This window comes from Rhodamnia argentea, chromosome 8 (assembly GCF_020921035.1).
Source record: "Rhodamnia argentea isolate NSW1041297 chromosome 8, ASM2092103v1, whole genome shotgun sequence".
Taxonomy (NCBI): Eukaryota; Viridiplantae; Streptophyta; class Magnoliopsida; order Myrtales; family Myrtaceae; genus Rhodamnia; species Rhodamnia argentea.
This window is the reverse complement of record NC_063157.1, coordinates 576,097-602,462: the sequence shown is the minus strand read 5'-3', so window position 1 is coordinate 602,462 and position 26,366 is coordinate 576,097. Positions and strand designations below refer to the sequence as shown.

The 26,366-nt window shown below is 37.8% G+C and overlaps 3 protein-coding genes across 8 annotated transcripts in view; all 3 read left to right on the top strand.

Moving 5' to 3' along the window:
* The first annotated feature begins 249 nt into the window (after positions 1–249).
* LOC115737865 (sister chromatid cohesion protein PDS5 homolog D-like) lies at positions 250–6,772 on the top strand. The gene is made up of 12 exons (XM_030670242.2): positions 250–734; positions 1,709–1,912; positions 2,037–2,218; positions 3,345–3,471; positions 3,553–3,750; positions 4,541–5,050; positions 5,283–5,350; positions 5,521–5,572; positions 5,849–5,932; positions 6,030–6,076; positions 6,172–6,246; positions 6,321–6,772. The coding sequence occupies exons 1-12, from the start codon at positions 621–623 to the stop codon at positions 6,535–6,537; spliced, it is 1,878 nt and encodes a 625-aa protein (XP_030526102.2). The 5' UTR covers positions 250–620; the 3' UTR covers positions 6,538–6,772.
* A 4,662-nt stretch (positions 6,773–11,434) lies between these two features.
* LOC115728848 (sister chromatid cohesion protein PDS5 homolog C-like) overlaps positions 11,435–26,366 on the top strand; it is a 52,519-nt gene continuing 37,587 nt past the window's right edge. Inside the window, exons 1-3 of one of the 5 annotated variants that reach the window (XM_048283525.1) lie at positions 11,435–11,529; positions 11,646–11,692; positions 12,280–12,386. In XM_048283525.1, the coding sequence (XP_048139482.1) occupies positions 12,303–12,386 (84 nt within the window). In that variant the 5' untranslated portion in view covers positions 11,435–11,529; positions 11,646–11,692; positions 12,280–12,302. Of the gene's footprint in view, positions 11,530–11,645; positions 11,693–12,279; positions 12,387–12,484; positions 12,639–20,546; positions 20,573–22,095; positions 22,144–26,366 lie in introns of those variants that run through there. The other 4 variants (XM_048283543.1, XM_048283530.1, XM_048283528.1 and 1 more) reach the window with 4 other exon arrangements.
* Positions 20,623–25,718, top strand: LOC125316140 (sister chromatid cohesion protein PDS5 homolog D-like). Of its 2 annotated transcripts, none has more exons than XM_048283548.1 (3): positions 20,623–20,753; positions 25,039–25,242; positions 25,367–25,718. In XM_048283548.1, the coding sequence occupies exons 1-3, from the start codon at positions 20,742–20,744 to the stop codon at positions 25,499–25,501; spliced, it is 351 nt and encodes a 116-aa protein (XP_048139505.1). In that variant the 5' UTR covers positions 20,623–20,741; the 3' UTR covers positions 25,502–25,718. The 2 variants fall into 2 exon arrangements, with proteins under 2 accessions (XP_048139505.1, XP_048139506.1); XM_048283549.1 differs by having other exon boundaries at positions 20,665–20,807.

The window sequence follows — 26,366 nt, the reverse complement described above, 5'->3', positions numbered from 1 at the left end:
ACGAATTTTTGTTTCGGAAGTTACGTTACCAAACCGATTTCTTGAAACATTCCCGGAGCAAAAATTCACTTCCAAAACTATTATCATGCACATCCTTGATTCCCCAAGATCTGACTACCTTTTATTTTTTTTTTCTGGCCATATCTTTATTTTTTTTTTGGTCGAAGCCATACCTTTAATTTAAAGCTCTTTTTTTTTTGTCATAATTTTAAAGCTCTTATTTTTATTATTTTTCACTCGGAAGAAGCAAACGTGAAAGCGCCAATGAAGAGCAGAGTATCACAGTCGAAGGAGCCAACCGAGAAACCAAAAATGGGAGCGGATTCAAAGCCCAAGAATTCAGACCGAATTCGTAGTATCGGCGGAATCCGAATATGGGTGTTCCTTAATTTCGTTTTTGGATGCATCCCCGTGCATGGTCTACACTTTGCTTCGAATCCCCAATTACTGCCTTTCCACTCCTGCTCTTGAGTTGCCCAGTTTTGATTCACCTTTAAATACACCACGAGTTTCGGATTGCTCTCACTGCGAAGTCTGCAAGAAGATATCGGTGATCTCTGTGCTTTTTTGAGCGTAAGATTGGGTGTGTGAGTGACTACTCCTAGTAAAGAGATAGAAAAATGGCGTCTTGTCCTTCCTCAATTGAGAGAAGTTTAGGAGTGAAGCTCAGATTGGTTGGCAATGGCCTCCTCAACACCCCTTCTTCCGTTGATGAGCTTCTCGTTCTTCTCGATGTATGGTGCCCAATTTGCCCATTTATGCATTTGTATATGATGATCTGGTGTGCAGTTTCTTTGCATTACTCGCATTGGGTTTTCTTGTGAATGCTGTGCTCATTGGGATGAAAATAGTAGCTTGATGGTGTTTGAATAGTTGTTTTGTGCTGTTCAATATTCGCACCAAATTACTCATCAGCGTTCTTTGCCTTTGGAACTGATTGTCATTTCTGTTCGGAATTTTGGTCCATCATTCTCATGTGTCTCATGTGCTGATTCTTCACATGGTTTTGTGGATTATGTCCTTTTCTTTCCAAGATTGCAGCTTTAAGCTCATTTGATCCCCTTTTGGCTAAATAATGATATTTCTTGTCATCTGACGCTATGTATTCAGTCCCCATTGTGGTGATTCATATGGTGCTTTTTTTGGCGACATATGTTAACTTTGCACTTCTAGTTACTCATTTGTTAATTATTATGTGTCAAATGTCCCCTTTCTGTCTTGCTGGGTCTTTCCTGCTAAACGCCGGCACAATTGGGACATGTCAAGAATCATCAGGAAATAATCATAGCAAATACGATAACTTATCTGGTAGAGAAGTTCAGATAATATCTATGTTCTACTTTAAGGTTGTATAATGGCTTTCAATCTCTGTTCTGGATGATAAAATATCAGATATGGTGTTTTAATTTATTAATAGCGGAGGCAACTGACTGCTTTATTTATAATGCTCGTTGTGCTTAATGTTTCTTTAGCATTTGCTTCTTTCCATGATTAATGATGTTTGTGCCACCATGAGCTTCAAAATTCTGTTGCTAAGTTTGATTTTCATCCCCCTCGTACACTTGATGATTTTTTATCTGTTCAATGACTCACTTATTAACCCCTTTACTATTTTCAATGAGTGTGCCTTTCCTTCTTGTGAATTTGGAAGCATTTCTCTTATCAGCTAATGTTATTGCTATGACTTACATGTTCCTCTGCATTTCAGGATGCTGAGGATCTGTTAGCTAATGTGGAGCAAGGAGCTTCAGACCCTCTCCTAGATTCCCTTCTTCCAGTTATGAAGGCACTAATTGCTGACTATCTTTTGAAACATTCTGTTGAGGGTGTTAGAGTTTCTGTAGCATATTGCCTCAGTGAGGTTCTGAGGATAAGTGCGCCTCAAGAACCATTCAATGATGATCAGATGAAGGTGTAATATCAGATATTCTACTTTGAAATGGCTATTTTGATTCAGCCAACACTTGTCATTTTAATTAATATTAGCCCGTTGGTATCAAATGCTTTTCATCTCAATCCATTTCATTGACGTGCAGGTGATTTTTGAGTTAATTGTGGAGGCATTTTCTAAGTTGTCTCAGCCGTCCACACAATATTATGAAAAGGCCCTGTCCATTCTTGAGACTGTTGCAAGGGTCAAAGCATGCCTTCTTATGCTTGATCTTCAATGCAATTCGTTGGTTGTCCAGATGTTTCAAAATTTGTGGGCAATCATTAGGTAAAAGACTGACAGGGTACATTTGTTTATTAACTTATATTCTATCTTTCATATACTAATTGGACTTGTTTTGAGATACTGAAAGCTCTTCTATTGATGAGAATATAAGGGAACTTTTGGAATTGACTGATAATTCTAGAGGATGACATTGCTTTTTTGACTCCTTCAAGTTGGCCGTAGAAATTTGGCTTGTCATTTTATCTAGTAACTTTGCTTTTGACTAAAATATGTTGAGCCTGATGCTATGAAATTTGCTGATTACAGTCACCAAAGCTAATCTACGAGGTACTTTGCCTTTTATGGTTGGAAAAATCTGGTTATCCAGTTCACATGGTTTTCCTCGGTACTTATGGCCTTCTGTTTGGTAATACACCTATAGATTCTCCTGCTAAACTCAATTAAGGGGGTTCTGCACTGAACGTTAGGCCTTAACCGTTTGTAATGGCAAAAACATTTCCATTTGTAAATGACATTATGGTGGCTGGGTTATCCTAAAAATAAAATATTTATAAGTGCAAGAAGTAGTAGTTAAAGAGTCTCTCTTCTTTTGATTTTGGGCCCGGCGGTGGGGGGTGTTGGAAGGTGTTAAGAACAAAGTCTACCTCTTTGGAGAAGGCAGATTCTATGATCTATCTGCCAGCGCCTTCATTGTTTTGTTATTCTGTCTTCCCGTTTCTCTATCATATATTGGCTCTACATTTCAGGTGTGCTCTTGTTGATGCTAACATTGAAAAATTAAGTTTACCTTTGACTAGTGTGAAATGGGGCAATGTCTACGATTTCTATATGACACTGTTTGTCATCTTTGGCAAGAAGAGTACATGCTTTAACTGGTAAGATGTTGTGAGCATGAAGAAAATAGTTTATGAAAAGGAAGCAGTCCCCAAGGAAGGATTTGTAGTTTTTGTTGTGCATGAATTAGTTATCCTATTCATCTTGGACAAAAAGGTGACTTTTCTAGTGTGAATATCAACACGTCATTGATAGGACACTCTGTCAATACTCTCATTTACTGGCTTACTTAAAATTATAATTCTTGACATATTCTATCTTTCTCCTTTTCCTTTTCTCTGTAGTGTTCACCTTTGATACCCTGTCATTTTCTCATGATCTCTTCTTGGTCAAGGTCGGATCCCATAGACGATGTACTGTGGGCTGTGGAGCAAATTATGACGGACATCCTTGGTGAAAGTGAGGATATCTCCTTGGGGCTTCTCAGTCCTCTCCTTGGTAGTGTTCTAAAAGAAAATGAGGTAATTGTCTTGTTCTTTTCTGCCATTTCATTGTGGTTTCTGTGTGCTTTAGTTTCTAATATGGTGTATACTGTCATTTAGAATGTCGCACCTTTGTGTTGGAAGCTTGGAGAGAGGGTCATTGCCAGGTGTGCAGCTAAGCTCGGACCTGTTCTTCATGGAGTGGTACAATCCAATGGCACCACTTTGGATGATTACTCTCCTGTTGTGGCTTCCATATGTGAAAATGAGCCTACAATGGTGGAGAATAATTATGCTAATGGTTCTTCACAGCCAGTGGTGCGTCTCTTGATTTTTATAGGAACCCATTCTTTCTTTTTATGCTAGATACAGTCGTATTGCTTCTGATTTGCCATCATTCCATGGAACAAGGTTCTACATGAAATGGAACTTCAGTGCTGACTGTTTATTATCTTTTCTGATAAAGATTGTCCATTGCCTATGATAAGCTGCTAAAATTTTGAAAGTTTTTACTCTGGCTCCTTCATCTCATTATTGTTCTCTTGGATGGTGGATATACAATGCTTTGCCATACAAAAGTTAATTTACAGGGCTTGATTCTTGGAATTGTCTTACCTCAGGTCTAGCTTTGTGCATCTTTCTGTCGTTCATGTATATTAGGTGCTTCATGCCATATTAAGTGGCTGTATTAGCCAGAATAGACTTTACAACGAATACAAAAGTACGTATGAGACTTTAGACAAAATACAAAAGGTCAATAGAGAAGTATGATGTAACGTACCTTTCTCCAGCACATTTCCACCATTTGTCTAGTAGCCCTCCAGGGTTGGCTGTTAATGATGAAATCCCTAAGTTAATATAATCTTCGTTGAGGGGTATAAGTCTTCCGTTTCCAACAAATAACCCGGCCTCCCCTGGCTATTCCACCCTCCGGGCTCCCTTTCCTCCCTATGCTATGCTCGCCCAGTGCAATTTTTAGTCTTCCATTCCAGTAGGCTTTCTCTCTATCGGTTAGTCCTTCCCCTCGTTTTCTTTTCCCGTTGGCTTAACTGAACTATGAAATGGCTGAAGAGAATCCTTATTCTCTCATTTGACTTTTTTCCTTCAGGTGGCTCATGGTCTTGTGTTTTCCCCTGGAGAAGTTGTTCCTGATCTGGATAGTGCTCCTGGATCGAGTACGAGTGATGCTGCTGCCCTTCTTTTCCCTAATAATATTGTTCCTATTGCTAAAACAACTATGGACAAGGCTGATTCTACAGATTCGAAGGGTTCAACCAAACTAGAAATTGACTTAGAGGCGCTTCCAAAGAAAAGGGAACGCAAGCCAAACAAGTGGATGAACCCCGACGAAGGCTACAAACTCTCTTGGCTATGCATAGATAGGAAAAATTCTGGTTGTAGAAGGCTCCTTATGAATGGACACGATCTTTCAACTGCTCCTAAAATTTCTTTGAGAAAGAGAAGAATCCTGCAAAAGGTGAATGTTGAACCAGATGCAGGTGATAGCACCGTTGCTCGCAATGAGGAAGCTCCAGTCCCTGGTGATCTTGCAGGGAAAAAACCGAAGCTCTCGACAGTGGGGGAAAGGATGAGCAATTTTAACAAGGCCGTATCAGAGGTGTATTTGTAATTTTGGTTTGATGCTGTGCTATTATGATCTATTCTTAATTATTAGTCTTCCTTTCTTTCGATTAACATAATGAAGTATATTGAAAAGTTTCTGTTGAGCTTTTTAATACAGTCATCAAACAGTCTGGAGCTGATTCTCTTTTTCTTTTTGCTGTGCAGCATATTCTTTTCCCTTTGGTTTGATTTTCACAAATTCAAATTCCTTTGTTGACTTTATTCAGGGGTCTGGCTTGCCTGGCAGACGATTAGTGGGTCAGAAAATAAAGGTTTGGTGGCCATTGGACGAGATGTGAGTACTCGAGGACCTTCGCATTGGCATATCACATCTTCTTTTGGGTTTGGCTTGTTTATTTCTTTCTCTACCCTCTTACTCTTGCACCTGATATTGCTGTTGCTTTATTGTGAAGGTCTGTGGCACTAAGGGTAGTTATCTATTACTTCCTATTGCTTGTTTTACAGGTTTTATTATGGTGTCGTTCAATGTTATGACCCATTTCGGAAGAGGCACAGGGTGAGATGAATTTCAAATGTCGAAACTTCTTAAACTGTCATTTACCATTTGTTCTTATCAGTTCAGTTAGCTTCCTATAAGCATCTGGATGGTGCAGATCGTTATTTTCTATGGTTATCCTCAATCCCTGTCTGATAGGTTCCTTTGAAATAAAATGTTTGCTGATCATGTCTATTTTGTCCCTTGCGATGCTAGTCGCTTCCTCCTAACTTTGGTCCTACCCCTTGCGATGTGGCAATTGCATGCTCTTATACGTCACCTAATTGTGGATCGTAGGTCTTGTACAATGATGGGGACATGGAATCGTTAGACCTTCAGAAGGAACGGTGGGAGTTCATTAAGGATGATTTGCCAGATGCAGTAAGTGTTCACTTTAAGTTGTGCTCTCTGTGTTTCCTCACAAGTTTGAAACTTAAAACTGATTGCCATTTAATGTCCTTTTTTGGGTGTTTTATAGCACCGGCAGGAGGCTGATCATCCGAAACCTGAACCTTCACCCGTCATGTAAGTTTTGCCTTTCACTCAATCTCTTTGCCTGTATTCACTTCTTGTGTTGCATGGTGATATCACCTATTTTGTTTGGTTGTGATTTCCATTAGTCGGGACTACAAAAAGGGCAGCGGCAAGAAATCAGAGTCACCGAGGAAATTAGTGATCAAACAGAACGTTGAAAGGTCTGATCTGGATTAAAAAGTACATTTTCTGTGGGTTGCTTCATTTGAGGTTTATTCCAGTGCTTTCATTCCAGGGCCGAAGCATCCTCCAGAGTCCCAGAAGTTAAAGTTGCGCAGTTTGGGAACCAAAATGTGGGCAGAGACGAGTCCAGTGACGATGAGAGCACTGAAGATAATTTATATGAGATCAGGGTCCGGTCGAAGGATGTCCAGCGAGAATATGGTAGCTCAAGCACGTCGGATGATTCGACTCCTGAAGCTAGCCCTCCTAGACCTTGGTGGCAGAAGTGAAGCTTTGTCGTCATCAGCTTGGAAAATTTTGAGGCTGCTTTGGAAGTAGTAGAATAGCTTTACGTAGTGGTAGAATTACTAGAAGTAATGGGGGCAAGATCTTGCAAGTTTGGTTCCCTTACACAAAGTATAGAGGTGGTCTACGTGCAAGAGCTTGTAGTCTTTTGGCCCTTCTATAGGCATCACTGATCTGTCATTGCTCCTGGAAATGTCTGCAACGATGGAAATGCAATGGCTTATGTTCATTTCATATGGTTAGAAATGGAATTTGTATTTATTCATTCTTTGGAAAGCTAGAAGTGGAGATCAGTTCCTCTGTCAGTCATGTTACTTGATCTCTTTCTTCCTGCGTAATTGGGGAAGCCTCCGATATTAGCATAGAGTGCAGGCCAGGGGCATTTTTGCTTGAGACTAGCTAAATTGCAAGATAATAAGAATGGAAAAAAAGAATCCTAGAGATAGAGAGAGAGAGAGAGAGAGAGAGAGAGAGAGAGAGGGGCGTGTGAGAGGGGTAGGGGCAGGGGCCAGTTGGACGGTGACGGTATCCTAGAATCAGCAAGGTTCAGCGTCCCTCGCTGGGCAGATGTTGCCGGTTCGAGTGTGGCGGCCTTAGGAGTTGATTTTGCACGAGTTCCGAGTGTTTTATGATTTTTGCATGAGTTACGAGCGTTTTATGTTTTTTTTCCTCTAGTAATGAATTTGAGTTTCCAACACTTTCATCTTTACTTTGTGGAGGACAATTGTAATTTTAAACATTTCTCCTCATTTTTTTTATTATTTTAGTTTTTTGTACAGTTTTATTTATTTATTTTCGAACAAAAAGGGGCCTAACATTGAGGCAGAATGTGCACGTGAGATGCACGTGTTCGACGGCCGGCCAATTATTCCTTGGGCAATCTGTGCAGGGTCACTTGCACTTGCAGGGAGCAATTTGAGAAGCGAACCACACCTAGGGAGCAAATTGCATTTCACGAAATAATAATGGGGTCATTCTCGAAAATAATGGGTATATTTTTCTAGCCCTAGAAAAACAAAATCTCCAATTAATGGGGCAAAATTTCGGATGGGAGGGTTTACAATCTGAGCTGGCCCACGTACTAAAGATTCAAGAGTCTCCCTCCACGAGAAAACTCCACAGCCTCTGCTCTTGCATGAACTCGCGGGAGTCTCCGAAGAGAGGAAGACGATGGCCAAAAGAGCACGAAAAAAGAAATGAAAAGATGAAGATGGTCTCAGTGGACTGCCTCGTTCCTCTCTCTATTCCCAGGTTCGCATTCTTCTATGATGGTTGTCATTGTCAATCCTCTTCCTTTTTGCTGTCTGTCGATTGGCATTCCAGCTTAATCTCATGGGTGTCGGGTATACGGGTGTTTTCTTAGCTTCTTAAGAAGATCGATGCATTCATCTTTTCATGGTTCAAAGCGAAAAGATACCTCCGTTCTGCTTAAGACGTGCTGATTTTTTTGGTTATTTGCAGATCAAATCAGGTGTCTGTTACTTATTATTGACAAAGTCAAGCTGCAAACTTTTCTTTGGAGCATGTTTCAACATGTACGTTTGGATGCTTAAGTTGAATATATCATATTCCTATTGAGTTAGATGAATTTTTCTCTTTTTGCTTCCGCGTCTGGATAACTCGTTAATGTAAAGCTTCGTTGATTGCAGACCACATTTTTGCTTTTTCGCTGAGCCAAAAAACTTCACCCATGTAGGACTTCATGATATGCGTAACCATCATGGCAAATATCTCCTTTGGGGGTTGATGTTTTGCTTCTCAAAGTTAAAAGTTAGTCTTTCCTCTGTGGCTATTGCATATGATTTTTCCTGAGAATTATGAAATCCCTTCTCACAGTAGTATGGATGATGGTTTTGCTCAAATGGTTTGAAGAAAACTTGATATGAATCTGTAGCTTGGCTAATTTAATAGTATCCACTGTCCTTACACCCCCCTATCACAGACAAACTTTTGGGTCAAATTGGAGACCAAAAGGGTTTATCCAAACTTTCCACTCAACTGAAATTAAATGCATATTCAGATGTGAATTTCAACAAACACCTGAAAAATCAGGTGTTCCTCGGCACTATGTAAACCAATGATTTAACTGAGTAAGTAGTAATCAATGCCGGGGACTTAACCTGAAGGCAACAGTTGTGCACACCACCTTCAGCTTGAAACTTTTGGGGCTAAGATATCTGTACTTATAGTTCCAGTTGCACTCGCTTTTTCCCTCCTACAAGTGTTGCATTTTGCAGAAATGGTGTAATCTATTTGACTGTCTTAAGAGCTCTTTTTTTGGTCACCATTTAGCAGAAGCCATAAAAAGTGGAATTATAGTGAACTTTAATAGGGGTTAATTGTCCATACACAATATTTGCAAGTTGTTTGCTCCGCCAACTACCTCCATCTCCTTGTTATTGGTAGTCATATCTTTTTGAGTTTACTAATTAATGGTGAGGCTTGTGTAAAACGATGGTTTGGATATATTGTGGTGTCTGATCATTTACTCAGATTACATCATTCTTCTATTTTTTTCCGACTACTCTTTATTTTCTATACAGAATTCAATATCCATGCTCTGTTTTGGATGTCTTCTAGCTATTATGGAAAACAAAATTTTTCCTTGGTCTCAAGTAACATTCTTTTCTGTATAAGACCCTTGCTTATCTCCCTCCATCTTCTTCTGAAATTTGGATTTTGCAAGCCAATCGAAACCCAAAAGCCAAACTCTCTAAATAGCCAACACCAGAGCTGCTCTTCTTATTTGAGCCTTGTGCTTTGGCTTCCACATAACACAAATTTCTATAAAGGGTCAACCTTTGTAGAACATTAGATTATCACCATATGTTATATATGATCTGCAGTTCTACATTATCTAAGAAAAAATTCATATTAAAAAAATAGTTTTGGGAAGTAGAACATCTGGTCTAAGTAGATCTCTCATATATTTGGGTTACGATATCGTATGGTATAAGATGAGCAATATTGTCATACGTCATAAAAGATACTTATACAGAGTACAAAGGAGAATATGTATGAATATGTGGAATAAGAAAAAAATACTGGATAAAAAAAGCATTAGTGCTTATACTACTACCAGGCTAACAGTAATTCTTCCTTCCCACCCTTCCCACCACCGGCACCACTGGTCTGCACTAGTGTTGCACCAAAATGCGTCCATTAGAAGTGCCAAGTCTTTCATTCTGTGGCTTTCCCTTTGTCCCACTGCATCACCACTCCTGCCAACATTCTCCAAAATAAAGATTTTGGCGTGATAAACCCCTCTATGTTTAGTTTTAAGGTCATGGGATTTTAAACCTGAGACCTTGTGTGCCCAATTGCAACGTCCCTGCAATTTGGCCAAGTGCCTAGCGCATGGTTTTGGAACAACTATACTTATCATATGTTGAGAATTTAATCCTGGGAAAGGAGTGACTTAATTTTCCAGGCCAATGTAAAATGGATAGTATTAATTCGAGCTTTTTGCAGTTGTAGATAGTTAATAATACCTTCTTGATATGCTTCTTTGGTTTTGTTAATTCTGTTTCGACAATAATGAGGTCTCATTTGAAATGAGTTTTACACCCAAACTGGTCTTCTTCATATCCATGTGAACGGAAAAACATTGAGATTTCATGATACGATGAGAAGGTATTTTTCTTTTTCAGACCTACCTGACAGGGTAAGTTAGAAGTCAACCATTGACGAATCTCCCAAGAGTAGATGGTGGATAAGTTTTCTTTGATGCAGCTTTGAAATTTGTCATAAATGATGAGATTTTCTTCTTAATCGATAGTATATCCACAATCATTTCCTTCTAATACCCTTCTTGCCAACAAAAGGCCGGATTGCCAAATCTCGCATCCTTGTGAGACTCTGTCACCTTTCAATACTTGCTGACATCCTTCATAGGTTAAATAAAAAGCTGGAGGAAATTTTATCATGAAAATATTTATACAACATGTATAATAAAGAGGATAATCTCCTTCAAAAATTCAGGCTGAGAGGCTAGTCGAAAATTTTTCAGCATGTATAATAAGGCGAGTCAACTAATTTCACTGAAAATCGACATGTATTAGAAGGCTTAAACAGTTTGGACAAGCATTGTTGTCTAAATTTTAATGAAAATCATCTTAGGTTGTGAGGCAAGTTTAAGAACTTTTTGACCCAACTGAAGGTGCTAAAACTAATCTTTCGCAACATTGATAAAACCATTATCAATGTTTGGCATCATCTAGGAATAGAAAGACTAGTCTTGTTACCAAAATTTGCCAATGAAATCCACTAAAAGGAGGAAGTCTTGTTTTTACAGCTGGCTACTATTGTAATTCAATCATCTTGGATTATGATATCTGGAGTTCTCCACTTACTCCCTATGCTATGCTGTCTCCTCTACTTTCAAAACGTATCCTGATTCCTGCTGTTCTTTTTCTTCTTTTTTCTTTTTGGATGCAACTGATATAAAATTTGTAATACATATTTTTTACCGGAAAAGAAAAGGAATAGCTAATGTGGGCTAGTGTCACTTTGTATTAGTTGTTGAAATAAAAGCTTTTCATGTTATTGCCTGTTGACCTTCAAAAAAGCTAAATCAAATATGATTTTTAAACGAGTCACAGGACATGCCACATTTGCAGCAGAACTTATTGACATGAGCATGTCACGTGCGGAGTTTACCAGTGAACAATTGTAACCTAGATTTATCTCGAGAAATCACATTGGAGGTGGCGGCGCCCTATGGCATTTCATCCCTTATAAATACCTGTATATCCTCATTGTATCACCTCACTCATAGCACCTTCAATAATCTACTAGACTGATCTAACTTTAATTCTTCATCATAGGTTTTGTATTCGTTTTGTTTGAATTGCATAATTTTGCTGAAGCACTCCATTGATTGAAAATCATTCAGACATAGGAGGAGTACTACAGTTCATCCTCCAAAAGCAAGCAAGAAAGAGTTTGCAGATATTTGGCTGGCGATGAAATTGAAGGTGAACGTCTATGTTACTAGACAAGATACATAACTTTTCATTCTTGTTTATTGGAATGATACTGCGGTGATCACACTATTCTTTTTTATTTCTCTCTGTTTTAAATGCCCTTGCAGCAATTCTCCTTGTGTTACAAAGATAAGAAGAAACTCTCTTTGAGCAGGTACCTACTTTTTTTTTTTCAATTTTGAAAAGGAAGTAGCACAGAGAGCTTTTGTTTATTAACATTGTGCCATGCATATAAGTTGCTATAGCTTCCAAAATCGAATCAAATCATTTCAATTTGAAAACTATTAGATGTGAAAGGGATCTCCTTGTCATGTTTGTTAGCAATTTATTTCTTTCGCTTTATTTATGCTTTTGAAAGAAGAAAGTCAAAATCGAATCAAATCATTTCAATTTTGAGTCATTGTGCTCATGTCATGTTAAAGTTGTGCTGTAGTTTTTGCTGTACTGATCTCTAATTAGGTGGTACCATTGTATGCTCAGAACTGTCAACATGATACCAATATTCGTCAAAAAACCACTATTATAAACATGTTGAATGGAAAGTCTTTTCATTGGTTGTATGAATCCTTTTATCTTCTTGGCATCTTACTTATTAGGACATGTATATTCAAGTAAATTAAAATCTAATGCATTAGTATGCATGAAAAATGCACATTGTATAATAGTTCAAATATCAAAGTTGATTAACTATTGAATGAGTTCTTGTAGCCATAAGCAGCTCAATTTGTTTGCACCCATCAGGATTGGCAAAGTCAGTGTAAATCATGGAGCAACTAATTTCGGCAGAAAGTACTTGGTGGCTGAGAACTTCTCATGGGATTGCCAAAATCATTGGAGAGGTAGCTTGTGTGAGTTTCCTGAAATTTTCTCTTTCAGTGTCATAAAAATAAATATGTTGCATTTGTTAGATCAAATAAGTTAGCTATTACCTTGATTTTCTTGTCATTTGAAAAAGCAGCTGATGTAAGTTTGTTGTGACTGAAACCCCATACACTGTCTCTTTATTGTTTATCTGCAATTTACGTGGACATAAGGGATGAAAAGGGAGGAAGGATTGACCTGTATTAGGGTGGAGAAAGCTGTATGACAAATCGCTGCGGGTATTGGGATCACTTAAAAGTTACTGAATGGAACTTCATTGAAGCTTATTTAGACTGACGATTTTCTACTTACACGGTACTATATGATACTTACCTAGCTCAATACGTGACAAATTTCTTAAGAGTCAGTTAAAAGGGCATAATGAAATAGCAATTGACTATGATGGCAATAGCCTCCAAACAAATTTGCACTCTGCTCTTTACCAATGAACTTCAAAGCATAAATTTACTGATATTTAGATACTTTTAAATGTCTTGCGTCATGGTTCTTAGGACTTCGTAATTACTATAATAGGGCAGGTTTATACACTCTATTTGGCTTCAAACTATATGAGTCAACTATATGATAGGGCAGGTTTATGCACTCTATTTGGCTTCAAACAAAACCTTAATATTTGTTGAAGTGTATGGTGTACTAAAATATTCGAATTGTGTTTGTTTCAAAATTTAAATTAAGTAGAACGCAAAATGTAAAAGTCTATAGAGACATGCTCTAAAATAAGACAATCCAAACATGGAGGAATGGTGAAAATTGACATGCAGAGAGCATTTTTCCTAGTGAATGGCTTAGAAACTTTAAAGACATCCCTAATCATGTACCTCCACCAAGTTTATTGGTTTTGGCTAGTACTACAGTGGTATTGGTACTTTTGAGTAAAAGATCCAATTATTCTGATTATGATGCTCGGTTTCTGGAATTACAGAAATCAGTCCGTCACAGAAAGTGGAAATAGGAATTGTAATTGCATAGAGATCTTAAATAAAAAAAAATTATGCTGTTTTAAAGTTGATCAAGAATACACATATCTTAAGTTTATTTTGGAAAGTTGGTTCCTGTAATTCTATGATGAGTCCAGACTATGCCTAGAACTTATCCTGTCAAAATACATCTGAATTAAAACCGAGGGACTTTAATGCCTTTCCTACTTCACCCTTACCAAATTTGTCTCCCCCCTCCAAAAAAAAGAAAACATAATCTATTTGATGTGATTTCAACCTTATAAGTCACTCATCACGTACACCTAATGTAATGCTTGCACCTATTCATGCTTGGCATAATATAACAGGCCAAAAAGGTTTTGCCTGCCAATATTCAAATATTGTACATGGATATGGGTATATCACTGTAATTATGGAAACCAATATTGAGCAGGTTAATAATTAGGAAAACCAGAAAAATCAAAATCTGGACTGCAATTTAAGAGTGATTAGGTACAGAATTCAGCACAAAAGCCAATGGAATGGCAAGTAATTAGTCCTCCTAAGTCCCCAAGATTTAAAATACCATTTGAAGCCACCATGTTCATTTTTTGTCACGGAAGTGAAGAGCACACAGTCAGAGCCCAACCAAGAAATCAAAACTGACAGCTAAATCAGAACCCAAGAAATAAGACCAAGTTCATAGCATAGGTGGACACTTACTTTGTTCCCATTTCTTCCTCTGATTTGCCCAGTTTTGATTTCCCTATAAATTGTAGAGGAGTTTCTGATTACTCTGTGCAAATCTGCAAGAGAATACTGGTGCTCTCTGTGTTTGTTTGAGCTTTATAGAGAGTGTAGCCACCCAAAGTAAAGAGAGAAAAAAATGGCGTCATCTTCTTCAGTTGAGAGAACTTTGGCAATGCAGCTTAGATTGGTTGGCAATGGCCTCCTCAATGCCCCTTCTTCTGTTGATGACCTCCTCACTCTTCTTGACGTATGCTGCAGCAATTTACCAATTCATGCATATAATGATTTACTGAGCTGTAAAGATTTACTTGCATTGGGATAAATTTGAATGCTTGAGGGTGGTTGATGGTTCTTTAGGGGATGTTTGATCTCCCGTATTTGGGTTTCTCATCAATTTGCTCATCAGGCAATTTGTTGTTTTAGTTGGTCGATATATGCTAATCTATTTGGTGGTTATGCTTGTAAGCAAAGGCATCTAGTTCATACAGAATAGGAGAGCGAGTTCATACGATGGCTACCATAACAGACATCTTTGAAGCATTGCTCCTTGTACTTGGTGTTCTTTGCTGTCCACTTCTCCATCCGCTGGATGATATTCTTGTGCTACCATGAGTTTCAAAGTCAGTTCTGCAGATTTATCTTTTCCCTCCCCGTTTTAATATGACCTCTTAAAGGACATACATCACTATTACATTGGAGCATCTGATAGGGTGTTCTCTTTTCACGCTTCCATAAACATTTCTGTACTATTTAAAGTTGTTTATTTAGATATATAAACTGGCTTTTGCTTTCATCTACTTGTGCCCCTACATAGAATGCTGAGGACATCTTGGTGAATATGGAGCAAGAACCATCGGACTTCCTCCAAGATGCCCTTCTTCCTGTCATGAAGGGTCTCATAGCTGAAGCTCTTTTCAAACATTCTAATGAGGATGTTAGAGTTACAGTGGCATCTTGCCACAGTGAGCTTTTGAGGATATCGTCGCCAGAACAGCCGTTTAATGATGATCAAATGAAGGTGTATGAAACAAAACTTTGGAGATTTTCTGATACAATAAACTCAGTCCATTCTAGATAAAATTTTGTTCTTTCACAGTTTCTTAAGTATCCATACATGGGCAGGCAATTTTTCAACTGATCGTGGAGGCTCTTTCAAAGCTATCTCAACCATCGACACGGTGTTATGAAAAGGCCCTCTGTGTACTTGAAACCATTGCAAGGGTCAAGGCATGTCTGCTAATGCTCGACCTTGAATGCGAGGCACTAGTTCTTCATATGTGCCAACATTTGTGGGTATTTACTAGGTAATATTATCATCAGTAACATTTTATGCACTCTTTTTTCATAAGAAAAGGATAGCTTTCTTAACCTTTGAGTTCCATTTTAGCTTTCTGGAAGATCACAAATTGGCTTGCCTTGCTGTATAGTAACCTTTCTTATGACTGAAAACTATGATGTTTGTGGTTAGTTAATTGCGGATGAGTTTCCATGTACATCAGTGTTCATTTATAAGTTTGTTTGCCTTTCATGATTAAAAGAATCTTTCGACTGTTTCATGTAGTTTTGTTTTGGTGCTTTAAACCTTTCAATTTTGTTGAAGAATCTCCTGCTAAACTCCATATTCTGCCTGGCGTAGTAAGGACTTTTTATACAAGATGTTATGCTGCTAGATTCTTTGCAGGAGAGATTGAGAATAAGCAATATCAGTGCAAGCTCTTGACTTATTTCTGGGGTAGTGAAAAATAATGGCACCTAAATGGCTTTGTGGTAGTTGGATTGTAACTTGGCTTAACAGTTCTGTTGTGACAGACTGCAGCAACACTTACGACTTTTCTAAACGATAGTTCTCAACATCTTTTTATCTTTGACATTTTGGCGTTTACGTTTCAATACTCTTAGTTTTTTACGGGCTCTTTTTTATTAAGGTCAAATCCCTCCATTGATGCACACTGGGCCGTTGAGCAAATAATGACCGACATCCTCGCTGAAAGTGAAGATATCAGCCCAGATCTTCTTATGCCTCTCCTAGCTAGTGTGCTTAAGGAGAATGAGGTTACTGTCATTTTTGCTTTTGTTCTGTTTGAGCTTGGTTTTGATTTGTTCATTCTCAAATAGTAAATATACCATCCTGTAGAAAGTGGCACCTTCCTGTTGGAAATTGGGAGAGAAACTGATCTCCAATTGTGCAGCAAAGCTGAGACCTGTTCTTAAGGGAGCACTTCAATCAAAAGGCACCACTTTGGATTATTATTCTCCTGTAGTGGCTTTAATATACCAAAATGAGTCTACTACAGAGCATAATTATACCGCTGGTTCTCCTAAACAAGGCATTTCTGATTTCCTAGACTCCAAGGTTTCAAGACTTTCCAGGGAAAGGGAACTGAAACCCAATTCATCTATAAGACCCGAGGAAGGTTATGATCTTTCTTGGCTGTACAGAGAGGGTCAAACTACTAAACATCCCCATAAAAGGAGGATCTCCATAAGCAGAACTGATCTTTCAGCTACGCCTACGGTTTCTACAATAAAGAGAAGAACTTCACTGAAGTCAAATGCGGAGACTGTGCGAGGTGAGGCAGCTCTGATCCCCATTGATTGTGGAGATAAAAAAATGAAGCTGCCAACCAAAGGAGGAAACAGCACTAGTAAAGGCACCTCAAGGGTATGATTGTAACTGTTGCAGTATACTTTTCATACACTGATTGGATCTGATATTATATATCTATTGCATCATTTGTCATTATATTATTAACTATGCCTTCTTTGATTTTTATTATTATCATTATCATTATTATAAAACTGAAGTATCTTGCAAAGCTTTGCTGAATTTTGTTATAAAAGAGGGTTGCACTCAGTTTAGTTCTTACTTTTTCCTAATTCTTGCCTTTTTAGTTTTCATAAAGTCATGTATTTTCTTAAACAATTTTCAGGAGTCTGGGGTGCTTGCTGATGGATTAGTTGGTCGTAGAATAAAGGTCTGGTGGCCATTGGATGAGATGTGAGCATTCCAGAACCCTCACTCAGGATACTTTCTTTCTGTCTCGGTTGAGCATGTTATTTTTCAATTCTTATCTCCTTGCACTTGCTCCTGCTGTTCCTGCAGTGATGGCCAGCTGCTGCTGTTGCTTCAATGATGGTCTACAGCACTAGGGTTGTTTATATCATTTTTCTTCCTATTCCTAATTGGTTGTTTTGCAGGTTCTATGATGGCCGAATTCAATCTTACGACCCTATAGCAAAAAAGCACAAGGTGAGATGGCTACCATAGTCTTCAGAAGCTTCTGCAACTGTGACCTACCATTTGTTTTGATCAGCTCAGTTAGCTTCTGAGATGTATCTGCATTGTGCAGATCAGTCCTTTTTTTACCCTCAAGTCCCATCTGATAGCTAACTTTTTAGAATTATGTAATTGTTTGAGCAGGCGTGTATTGCTCTATGCACTATTACCCCTTATCTTTTACTCTTAGATCTTGCAACTCCATGTTCGTTTATATTGTGTATATAATATATGGCCTGATTTGGGCTATAGGTTTTGTACGATGACGGGGACAGAGAAATCTTAAACCTTGAGAAGGAAAGATGGGACTTCATTGAGGATGATTTGCCAGATGAAGTAAGTGTTCTCTTTCATTTGGCATCTTTTCCGTGTTTCGTATGGTTAAGTTAGAAATACTCCCTGTTTATGTTCTTCTTGGATATCTTGTAGCATCGACAGGTGGCTGTTAATCCAAAACCCATTACTTCACCTGTCATGTAAGTTTTGCCTTTCTTTGATATTTGTGCCTGCATATGTTTCTTTTTTGTCCTAATGAAACTACCTGTCTTGTTTGGTCCTTATTGTCATTATAGACTGAGAAAGACGAATGGGAGTGACAGAAGTTTTAAGTCAACAGTGATATTGAACTACAAAGACTATGTTAAGAGGTTAGACTTTGATATGCATGATTTTACAATCTTTATTGTTCACTTGGCTGCAAGCTTATTTCTCATGTTTCTTTCCAGGGCCAGAGCAGCCACCAGATTGCAAGAAGTGGAAGAAGCTCCAAATTTGGGCAACCAAAATATGGGTGGAGACGATTCCAGTGATGATGAAAGCACTGAGGATAATGTCTTTGAGTTCAGGGCACGATCAAAGGATGTCCAACTAGAAAATCCTAGTGCGAGCGCATCTGATGATTCGACTCCAGAAGCTAGCCCGCCAAGAGCAATCAGGGTTGGAAAGGATTTGCAACTCGAAAATCCTGGTAGTAGGACAGTCGATGATTCGACTCTGGAAGCCAGCCTTCGTAGATATATCAGGGTAAAATCAAAGGATGTCCGACGACAAAGCACATCCGATGATTCAACTCCGGAAGGTAGCCCACTTAGACCTTGGGGACTGTGGCGGAGTCGGCATCACTAGTTTGAAAGTCAAGGTTGCAGAGCATGGGAAACAGCTATGGTTTTGGTGGAGTAAGAGAAGCAATAAAATCCTAAAAAGGCATGCAAGAGTTCACAATTTAGGCCCCTGTACAAAGATACAGAGGTTGAAGAAGTTCCTGATGTCCAGGAGCTTTCAGTTATCAGCCCTTGTATGGGCATAGATTCTTTTCTTGCTTTTGTAAATGTGAGTTGACTATGCTTCTTAGCAACAAAATAGAAAATGTTAGAATGCAATGAGTTATGGTTCATATTAATTATGTCCACGATGGATTCTTTCTCCTTTTATTGGTCATTACTCTCATCTTTTCCCCTCCATTGTCGTGGTTGTGGATCATCAGATGATCCCTGGTAGCGTAGCCAGGGGCTTTGAGAATCCTTCCCCGAAAAATAATAATATGAATATGTACTATCTAACTTATTTCTGCATCGATAAAGTAAATTCAGCTTTCCATGCTTTAGAAAAAAAGATATGAAAATGAAAAATAAGCAAGAAACCATGAGAGAAGAACAACAGAAATTCCATAACTTTCATACATATGGCACTCACTTGAGAGCCAAAAAAACAATTTTCCGCTTATTTATGTGCCACATTAAAGTAAAATCGATCATTTGAGTGTTATTTTTGGCAAATTGTCATGCATAGTTTTTTTTTTTTTTTTCAGTCACACATGGATATTTTTATTATACTTTTATTTATTGTGACTTTTTATTTTTCTTTGTTTTATTACCTTGGCCGGCGAGCCTCACGGCCAAGGGAAAAAATGGAAAAGAAAAATAAAAATCAAAGAATTAAAAATTTTGAAATTTAAAAAAAAAAAAATCTAGAGGACATTAAAAAATTCATAAAAATTGTCCCAATGGTGCCACATTAGATTTTTCGATATCCAAGTCAAATTTTCAGCGAGGTAAATTGTCGATGGTACTTAAATGATCGAATTTTTAAATTAATGACACTTAAAAAGAAAAAAAGATATGACACTTAAATGAAGACTTTATGAAAATTATGACACTTTATTCCACCAAGAAATCAAAAAGTTAAGTTTTTGGTGATGATTTTTTTTTTTTTTTGGGGTTGGACTTTGTGGTGATTATCCATTAACTTTTTCATAATAAGAATTTTGTTGTTTTCTTTTCTTGAATTTTTACTGATAGCTCTCTTCGATTAAAGGAGATTTAAGAGAAGGAGCGAAAATCAAGAATGGCCGCCCGACGGTCATCTTTGAAATTTAATCCTTAAACTCACATTAAGTGTTTGGTCAGGTTATTAAATGGTTTTCAACTCGTCGACAGAACATTGCAGCTTTGGGTGCAACAAATCTAATCTGCACAGGAAATCCATTTGGTAAAAACCTTGCAAGTAAAAGATTTTCAACTTTCGGTAGAATTTTTAACCCCGGCAAGATTTTTGCCAACTTTGAGAAGTAATTTTTTTACTTCCCACCTTAGAATCATTTTCGATCACATTGACCTTTCAACGTCGGTGGACAGAAATCATCTGCTTTGAAGGACTTCTGGTCAGAAGTTGAGAAATCAATCCGAAGTGTTACCATGCGCACCCTTTATTTCGTCATACGGTCCAATGATCTGCTATGAATTGACGTTTTGCGTAGCGGATTACAAGACAGCACCCTCGAGTTCTTATGAATTGTCGATATTCCAGCTCACCCAAACCTAAAAGCCAAACTTGGTGACGGCCAACAGCAGAAAAATAGGAAGAAAGCTGCTGCGCTTATTTTAGCCTTGTGCTTTGACTTCTCCGTTGCACAAATATATGGAAATGGTCAACCTTAGTTGAACAATAGATCATTACTAAGTTATGTACGAATATATTGTGCACGATTTCCTACGGGTTGTGTTACGATCCAAACTGGCCCATCCCATCTACTGAAAATACTGAAATATTCAAGTTTCCCTTTCTCTCTCTCTCCCCCCACTCCACAGTCCCTGCTCATGCATGAACTTTCTGGAGTCTCGGAAAAGAGGAAGACGATGGCCAAAAACCAAGACAGAAAATTAAAGAGGAAGGTCTCCGTCGACTGTTTCGTTCCTCTCTCTATTCCCAGGTTGGTATTCTTCGATGATGGTTGTCAATCCTTTTTGCTTTTTCCTATTTGTCGATTGGCATTGCAGCTTAGTTTCATCAGTGTGGGGTACTTTGGCTGATTGCCGATCAAATCGGGTATCTGCAGCTTATTAATGACAAAGCCAAGCTGCAAAGTTTTCTAATCCAGAATGCTTCAACATGTTAGTGTGCACACTTAAGTTGATTTTGTCATTTGCCTATTGAGTTCGATGAAGGGACCAATGCAAGCTTCGTCGATTGCAGACCATCAACATTTGTTTTTTGCGTCTGAGCAAAAGAACTACACCCATATAGGAATATCATGATGTGAGGAACCATAATTGGATATATCTCCTTAATGGGTTGATGTTTTGCTACTCAAAAAGTCAGTCCTTCCTCTCTGGGCTGTCCTGCATATGACTTTTCCTAAGTGGTTGGAGGAAAAGTGGATATGAATCCGTAGCTTGGCTAATTTAATAGTATCCACTGTTCTTACACCCACCTGTAACTGACAAACTTTTGGGTTGAAGTGGAGACCGAAAATGGTCCATCCAAACTTTCTAGGGAACTGAAATCTGTTGAATTTTCAGATGTGAGTTTCAAGAACACCTGACAAATCTGGGGATCGTCAATATTAACATGTAAACCAATGACTTCACAGAGTTAGTAGTAATCAAAGCGGTGGGAATTGACCCGAAGAGCAACAGCAAAGCACAAAGCTTTAAATTGAAACTTTTGCAGCTAAGATATCTCTACTTATAGTTCCAGTTGAACTTGCTTTTTACCTCCTACAAGCTTGGCACTTTATGAGATTTGGTGTTCGTATATTTAACTGTCTTAAGATCTCTTTTTTGGGTCACAATTTAGCAGAAGCCACAAAAAGTGGAATTCTAGTGAACTTTAATAGGGGTTAATCATCCATACACAATATTTGCAAGTTGTTTGCTACACCAGCTACCTCCATCACCTCGATATATGTAACATCTCTTTTTGAGTTTACTAATTAATGTTGTGGCTTGTGTAGAACAATGGTGTGGATATATTGTTGTGCCCGATCATATCACTCAGATTACATCACTCTTCAATTTTTTTCCAAGTACTCTTTGTTTTCTTGTATGATATCGTATATTGATACTCCTCTTATGGTGTTGCTAATTGAATTTAAATAAAGCTATCAAATATGATTTATAAATGAGTCACACGACATGCCACATCCGCTACAGAACTTACTAACACGAGCATGTCACGTGCGGACTTAACCAACAAACAGTTTTAGCCTAGATTTATCTTGGGAAGTCACATTGGCGGTGGCGACGCACTGTGGCATTTCATCCCCTATAAATACCCGTATATCGTCACTGTATCAACTCATAGATAGCACCTTTGATTATCTTCTAGACTGATCTAGCTTTAATTCTTCATCCTAGGTTTTGTGTTCATTTTGTTTGAATTGCATAATTTTGCTGAAGGCCTCCATTCATAAAAAATCCTTCAGATATAGGAGAAGTACTAAGTGTATTGTCCCAAAGCAAGCAAGAGTTTGCAAATATTTGGTCGGAGAAAATGTTGAAGGTGAATGGCTTTGTTATAATACAAGCTACATATCTCCTAGCCAAATGAAGAATTATTAAAGCTTATTGATGCTGTCCATTTACTGCTGCGATGGTGATATATAATACTTACCTATCTCAATACGTGACAAATTTCTTAAGAATCAGTCTAAAAGGACATACTGAAATAGCAATTAACTATGATGGTAATTGCCTGAGGACAAATTCATGCTCTGACTTGCTCTGGTGTGCAAGTGATCAAAGTTAGATGAACTCTTAAGAGATGAGCTTTAAAAAACATAAATGTACTGATATATAGGTACTTTAAGTGATCAGAGTCATAGTTCTTAGGACTTTGCAATCAATATTGTTCTACAAGATGGGCCTATGAGGTATTCACAATTTTTGAAGCATATAGAAGTCAACTATATGACATAGAGCAGGTTGATACACTCTATTTGGCTTCAAACAAAACCTTAATATTTGTTGAAGTCCATGATGTATGAAACCAAGTAAGGGCTTGTTTGTAAAGGATTAAGTAGAAGCAAAGAGTACATTGTTGTTTTCCCACAATAATTTAAGACATTATCTGAATTTAGAATAACATGAAGAACTTATAGGTGAATCTACGTGTCAACATGCAAATGTTGTAAAAGTTTCAGGTTAAAAAAAGTTCCAAGTGTGTTTGTCGCGAAATTTAGATTGAGCAAAAAGAAAAAAGTAGAAGTCTATCTAGACACGCCCTAATATAAGAAAATCCAAATATGGATGGATGGTAAAAATTGACATAATGAGAAAGTTTCTCCTAGTGAGTGGCTTAGAAACTCTAAATACACCCCTAACCTTGTACTTCCACCATGTACATTGGTTTATGCTAGTATTACAGTGGTGTATGTGAAATCCGCTTATTCTCTTTGGGATGATTAGTCGGTGGAATTACAGAAATCAGTCCCTCACCGGAAATGGGAATGTGAATTGTAATTGCATATAGATCTGTTTGGTAATAATAAAAATTATAGCTGCTTTAAAAATGGACCAAGGATATACATTAGTGAAGCTTATTTTGGAAGGTTGTTTCTTGTAATTCTGCGATGAGTCACAGACAATGCATAAAACTTATCCTGTCAAAATGCATCTGAATGAAAAAACCTGGGAACTTAAAATATGGAAATAATGTCATCTTTTGCCTCATTCAGAAATATATCGAAACCACTACAGAGAAGGTTAACAATTAGGAAAGCCAGAAAAATCAAAATCTGGAGTGCAATTAAAGAGTGATTAAATATGGAGTCCAGCAAAAAATCAATAAAATGGCAAGTAATTGGTCCTCCTAAGTGGCAAAGATTTGAAATGCCATTTGAAGTTACTGCGTTTATTTTATGTTATGAAAGCAAAGAGCACACAGTGAGAGCCCAACCAAGAAACCAAAAGAGCTAATCCAGAACCCAAGAGATATGAAAAAGTTAATAGCATAGGTGATAGAGGAAGGAGTGGTTTAATATTATAACAAACCATTTTTGCCAGTATAGGGAAATATCATTGGGAGGAAAGGGCTGGAAAATCAACCATAAAGATTTTAAAGACCACAACAACCCAAACAGAGAGTTTAATATTTAATATCCAAGGTGGAAACTTAATGTGTTTCCATTTCTTCCTTTGAATTGCCCAATTTTGATTTCCAATAAATTACAGATGAGTTTCAGATTAATCGCTGTGCAAATCTGCAAGAGAATACTAGTGCTGTCTGTGCTTGTTTGAGCTTTTCAGTGTGTGTGGTCATCCAAAGAAAATTGAGAATAAATGGCGCGATCTTCTTCTTCATTTAAGAGGCCTTTGGCAGTGCAGCTCAAATTGGTTGGGAATGGCCTCCTCAATGATCCTTCTTGTGTTGACAAGCTTCTCGCTCTTCTCAATGTATTCTGTCCAATTTGCCCATTCAGGCATTTGCATATGATGATGTGGTGTGCATTGGGTTTTCTTGTGTATACTGTGCTCATTGGGATAAAATGATAGCTAGATGATGTTTGATAATTTTTTGGTGTTGTGCAGTATCAGCACCGAATTACTCAGCAGCGTTCTTTGCCTTTGTAACTAATTGTCATTTCTGTTCTGAATTTTTTTTCCATCAGTAGTCTGTATTGCATGTACTGTTTCTCATTCGGTTTTGTAAAATATGTTCTTTTACTTCCAAGATTTGATCTTCAAGTTCATTTGATCACCTTTTTGGCTACATATGATATATCTTGGCAGCTGATGTTATGTATTCAGGCCACATTGTGATCCATATGGTGCATTTTTTTCAGGGTGAAATGTGTTAACTTTATATTTCTAGTGACTCATTTGTTAATTCCTATGTGTCAAAAGCCTCGTTGCTACTGGGTCTTGACTCTTGCTAAACGCTGGCAATTGGAGCATGTCAAGAACCATCAGTAAATAATCGAGGGAGATATGCTAATTTATCTGGTAGACAGATTTTATACGGGGGCCTGATTCAGATAATATCTACCTTTTACTTTAAGGTCAAATGGTGGCTTTCAAACTCTGTTCTAAATGATAAAATATAAGGTATCCCGTTTTTAATTATTTGTTTGTCTTTGGTTGTGGAGGTGACTGGTTGCTTTATTTAATTGCTTGCAGTGGTTAATGTTTCTTTAGCATTTGCTTCTTTGCATTAATGGTAGTTTGTGCCACCATGAGCTTCAAAAGTCTATTTTCTACTTATATTTTTCCATCACCTCCATACACTTGATGATTTTTTTATCTGTTAAATGACATCACCTAACCTCCTCTTTACTGTTTTCATTGAGTTTGCCTTCTCTCTCATGTTTTTGGAAGCATGTCACTTATCATCCAATGTTGTTGCTCTTTCCATAAAAGCAACTGTTTGCTTTGTCTTACATCTTCCAGTACATTTCAGGATGCTGAGGATCTGTTAGCTAATGTAGAGCAAGGACAATCAATCCCTCGCCTAGATTCCCTTCTTCCAGTCATGAAGGCACTAATTGCTGATTCTTTTTTGAAACATTCTGTTGAGGGTGTCAGAGTTTCTGTAGCATATTGCCTCAGTGAGCTTATGAGGATAAGTGCGCCTGAAGAACCATACAATGATGACCAGATGAAGGTGTAGCATCTGATATCCTACTTTAAAATGGCTATTTTGATGCGGCCAGCATTTTTAATTCCAGAAAATATTAGCCTGTTGGTATTGAATGGTTTTCATGTCAATTCATTTCGTCGATGTGCAGGTGATTTTTGAGTTAATTGTGGAGTCATTTTCGAAGTTATCTCAGGCATCCCCGCAATATTATGAGAAGGCCCTCTCCATACTTGAGACTGTTGCATGGGTCAAAGCATGCCTTCTTATGCTTGACCTTAAATGAGACACACTAGTAGTCCAGATGTTTCAAAATTTCTGGGCAATCATTAGGTAAAAGGCTCACCCGATACATTTATTATTTATCTTATATTCTTCTTTGAGTATGAGATTTAGACTTGTTTTGAAAGACTGAAAGCTCTTCTATTGATGAAAATAGAGGGGAACTTTTCGTAATTGATCCATATTCGAGAGGATAATATTGCTATTTTTGAGTCCTTCAAGTTTGCTGTAGAAATTTGACTTATCTATTTTTCGAGTAATTTTCTTTTGACTTCTTTGGATTAAAAACGAAACACGAGCCTGTTACTATGAATTTGCTGATTACATTTGCCAGAGCTGATCTTCGATGTAGTTCTCCTTTTATTGTTGAAAATCTGGTTCAGTTCACTTGGTTCTCCTCATTGCTTAGGACCTTCTGTTTGGTAATATAGGCATAGAATCTCCTGCTAAACTCAATGGAGGGAGGTCTGCACTAAGCATCATTTGGCCTTACGCTGAATACAGTGATGACAAATCCCATTATAAATGACTTTGTGGTGGCTGGGTTATCCTGAAGTCAGAATATTGAAGAGCAAGAAATAGTAGTAACAAAGAGGTGTTAAGAACAAAGCCTACCTCTTTGGATAGAAAAGGTGGATTCTAGGATATATCTGTCAGTGCCTTCTTCATTTTGTTATTCTGTCTTCCTGTTTCTCTGTCATGTAGGCTCTTCTTTTCAGGTGTCTTTTTCGTGATGCTAATATTGAAAAATTAAATTCACCTTTCATTAGTGTGAAATGGGGCAATATCTATGATTTCTTCATGACAGTTTTTGTCATCTTTGGCAAGATGAGTACATGCTTGAAATGACTTGGTGATGGCTGGGTTCT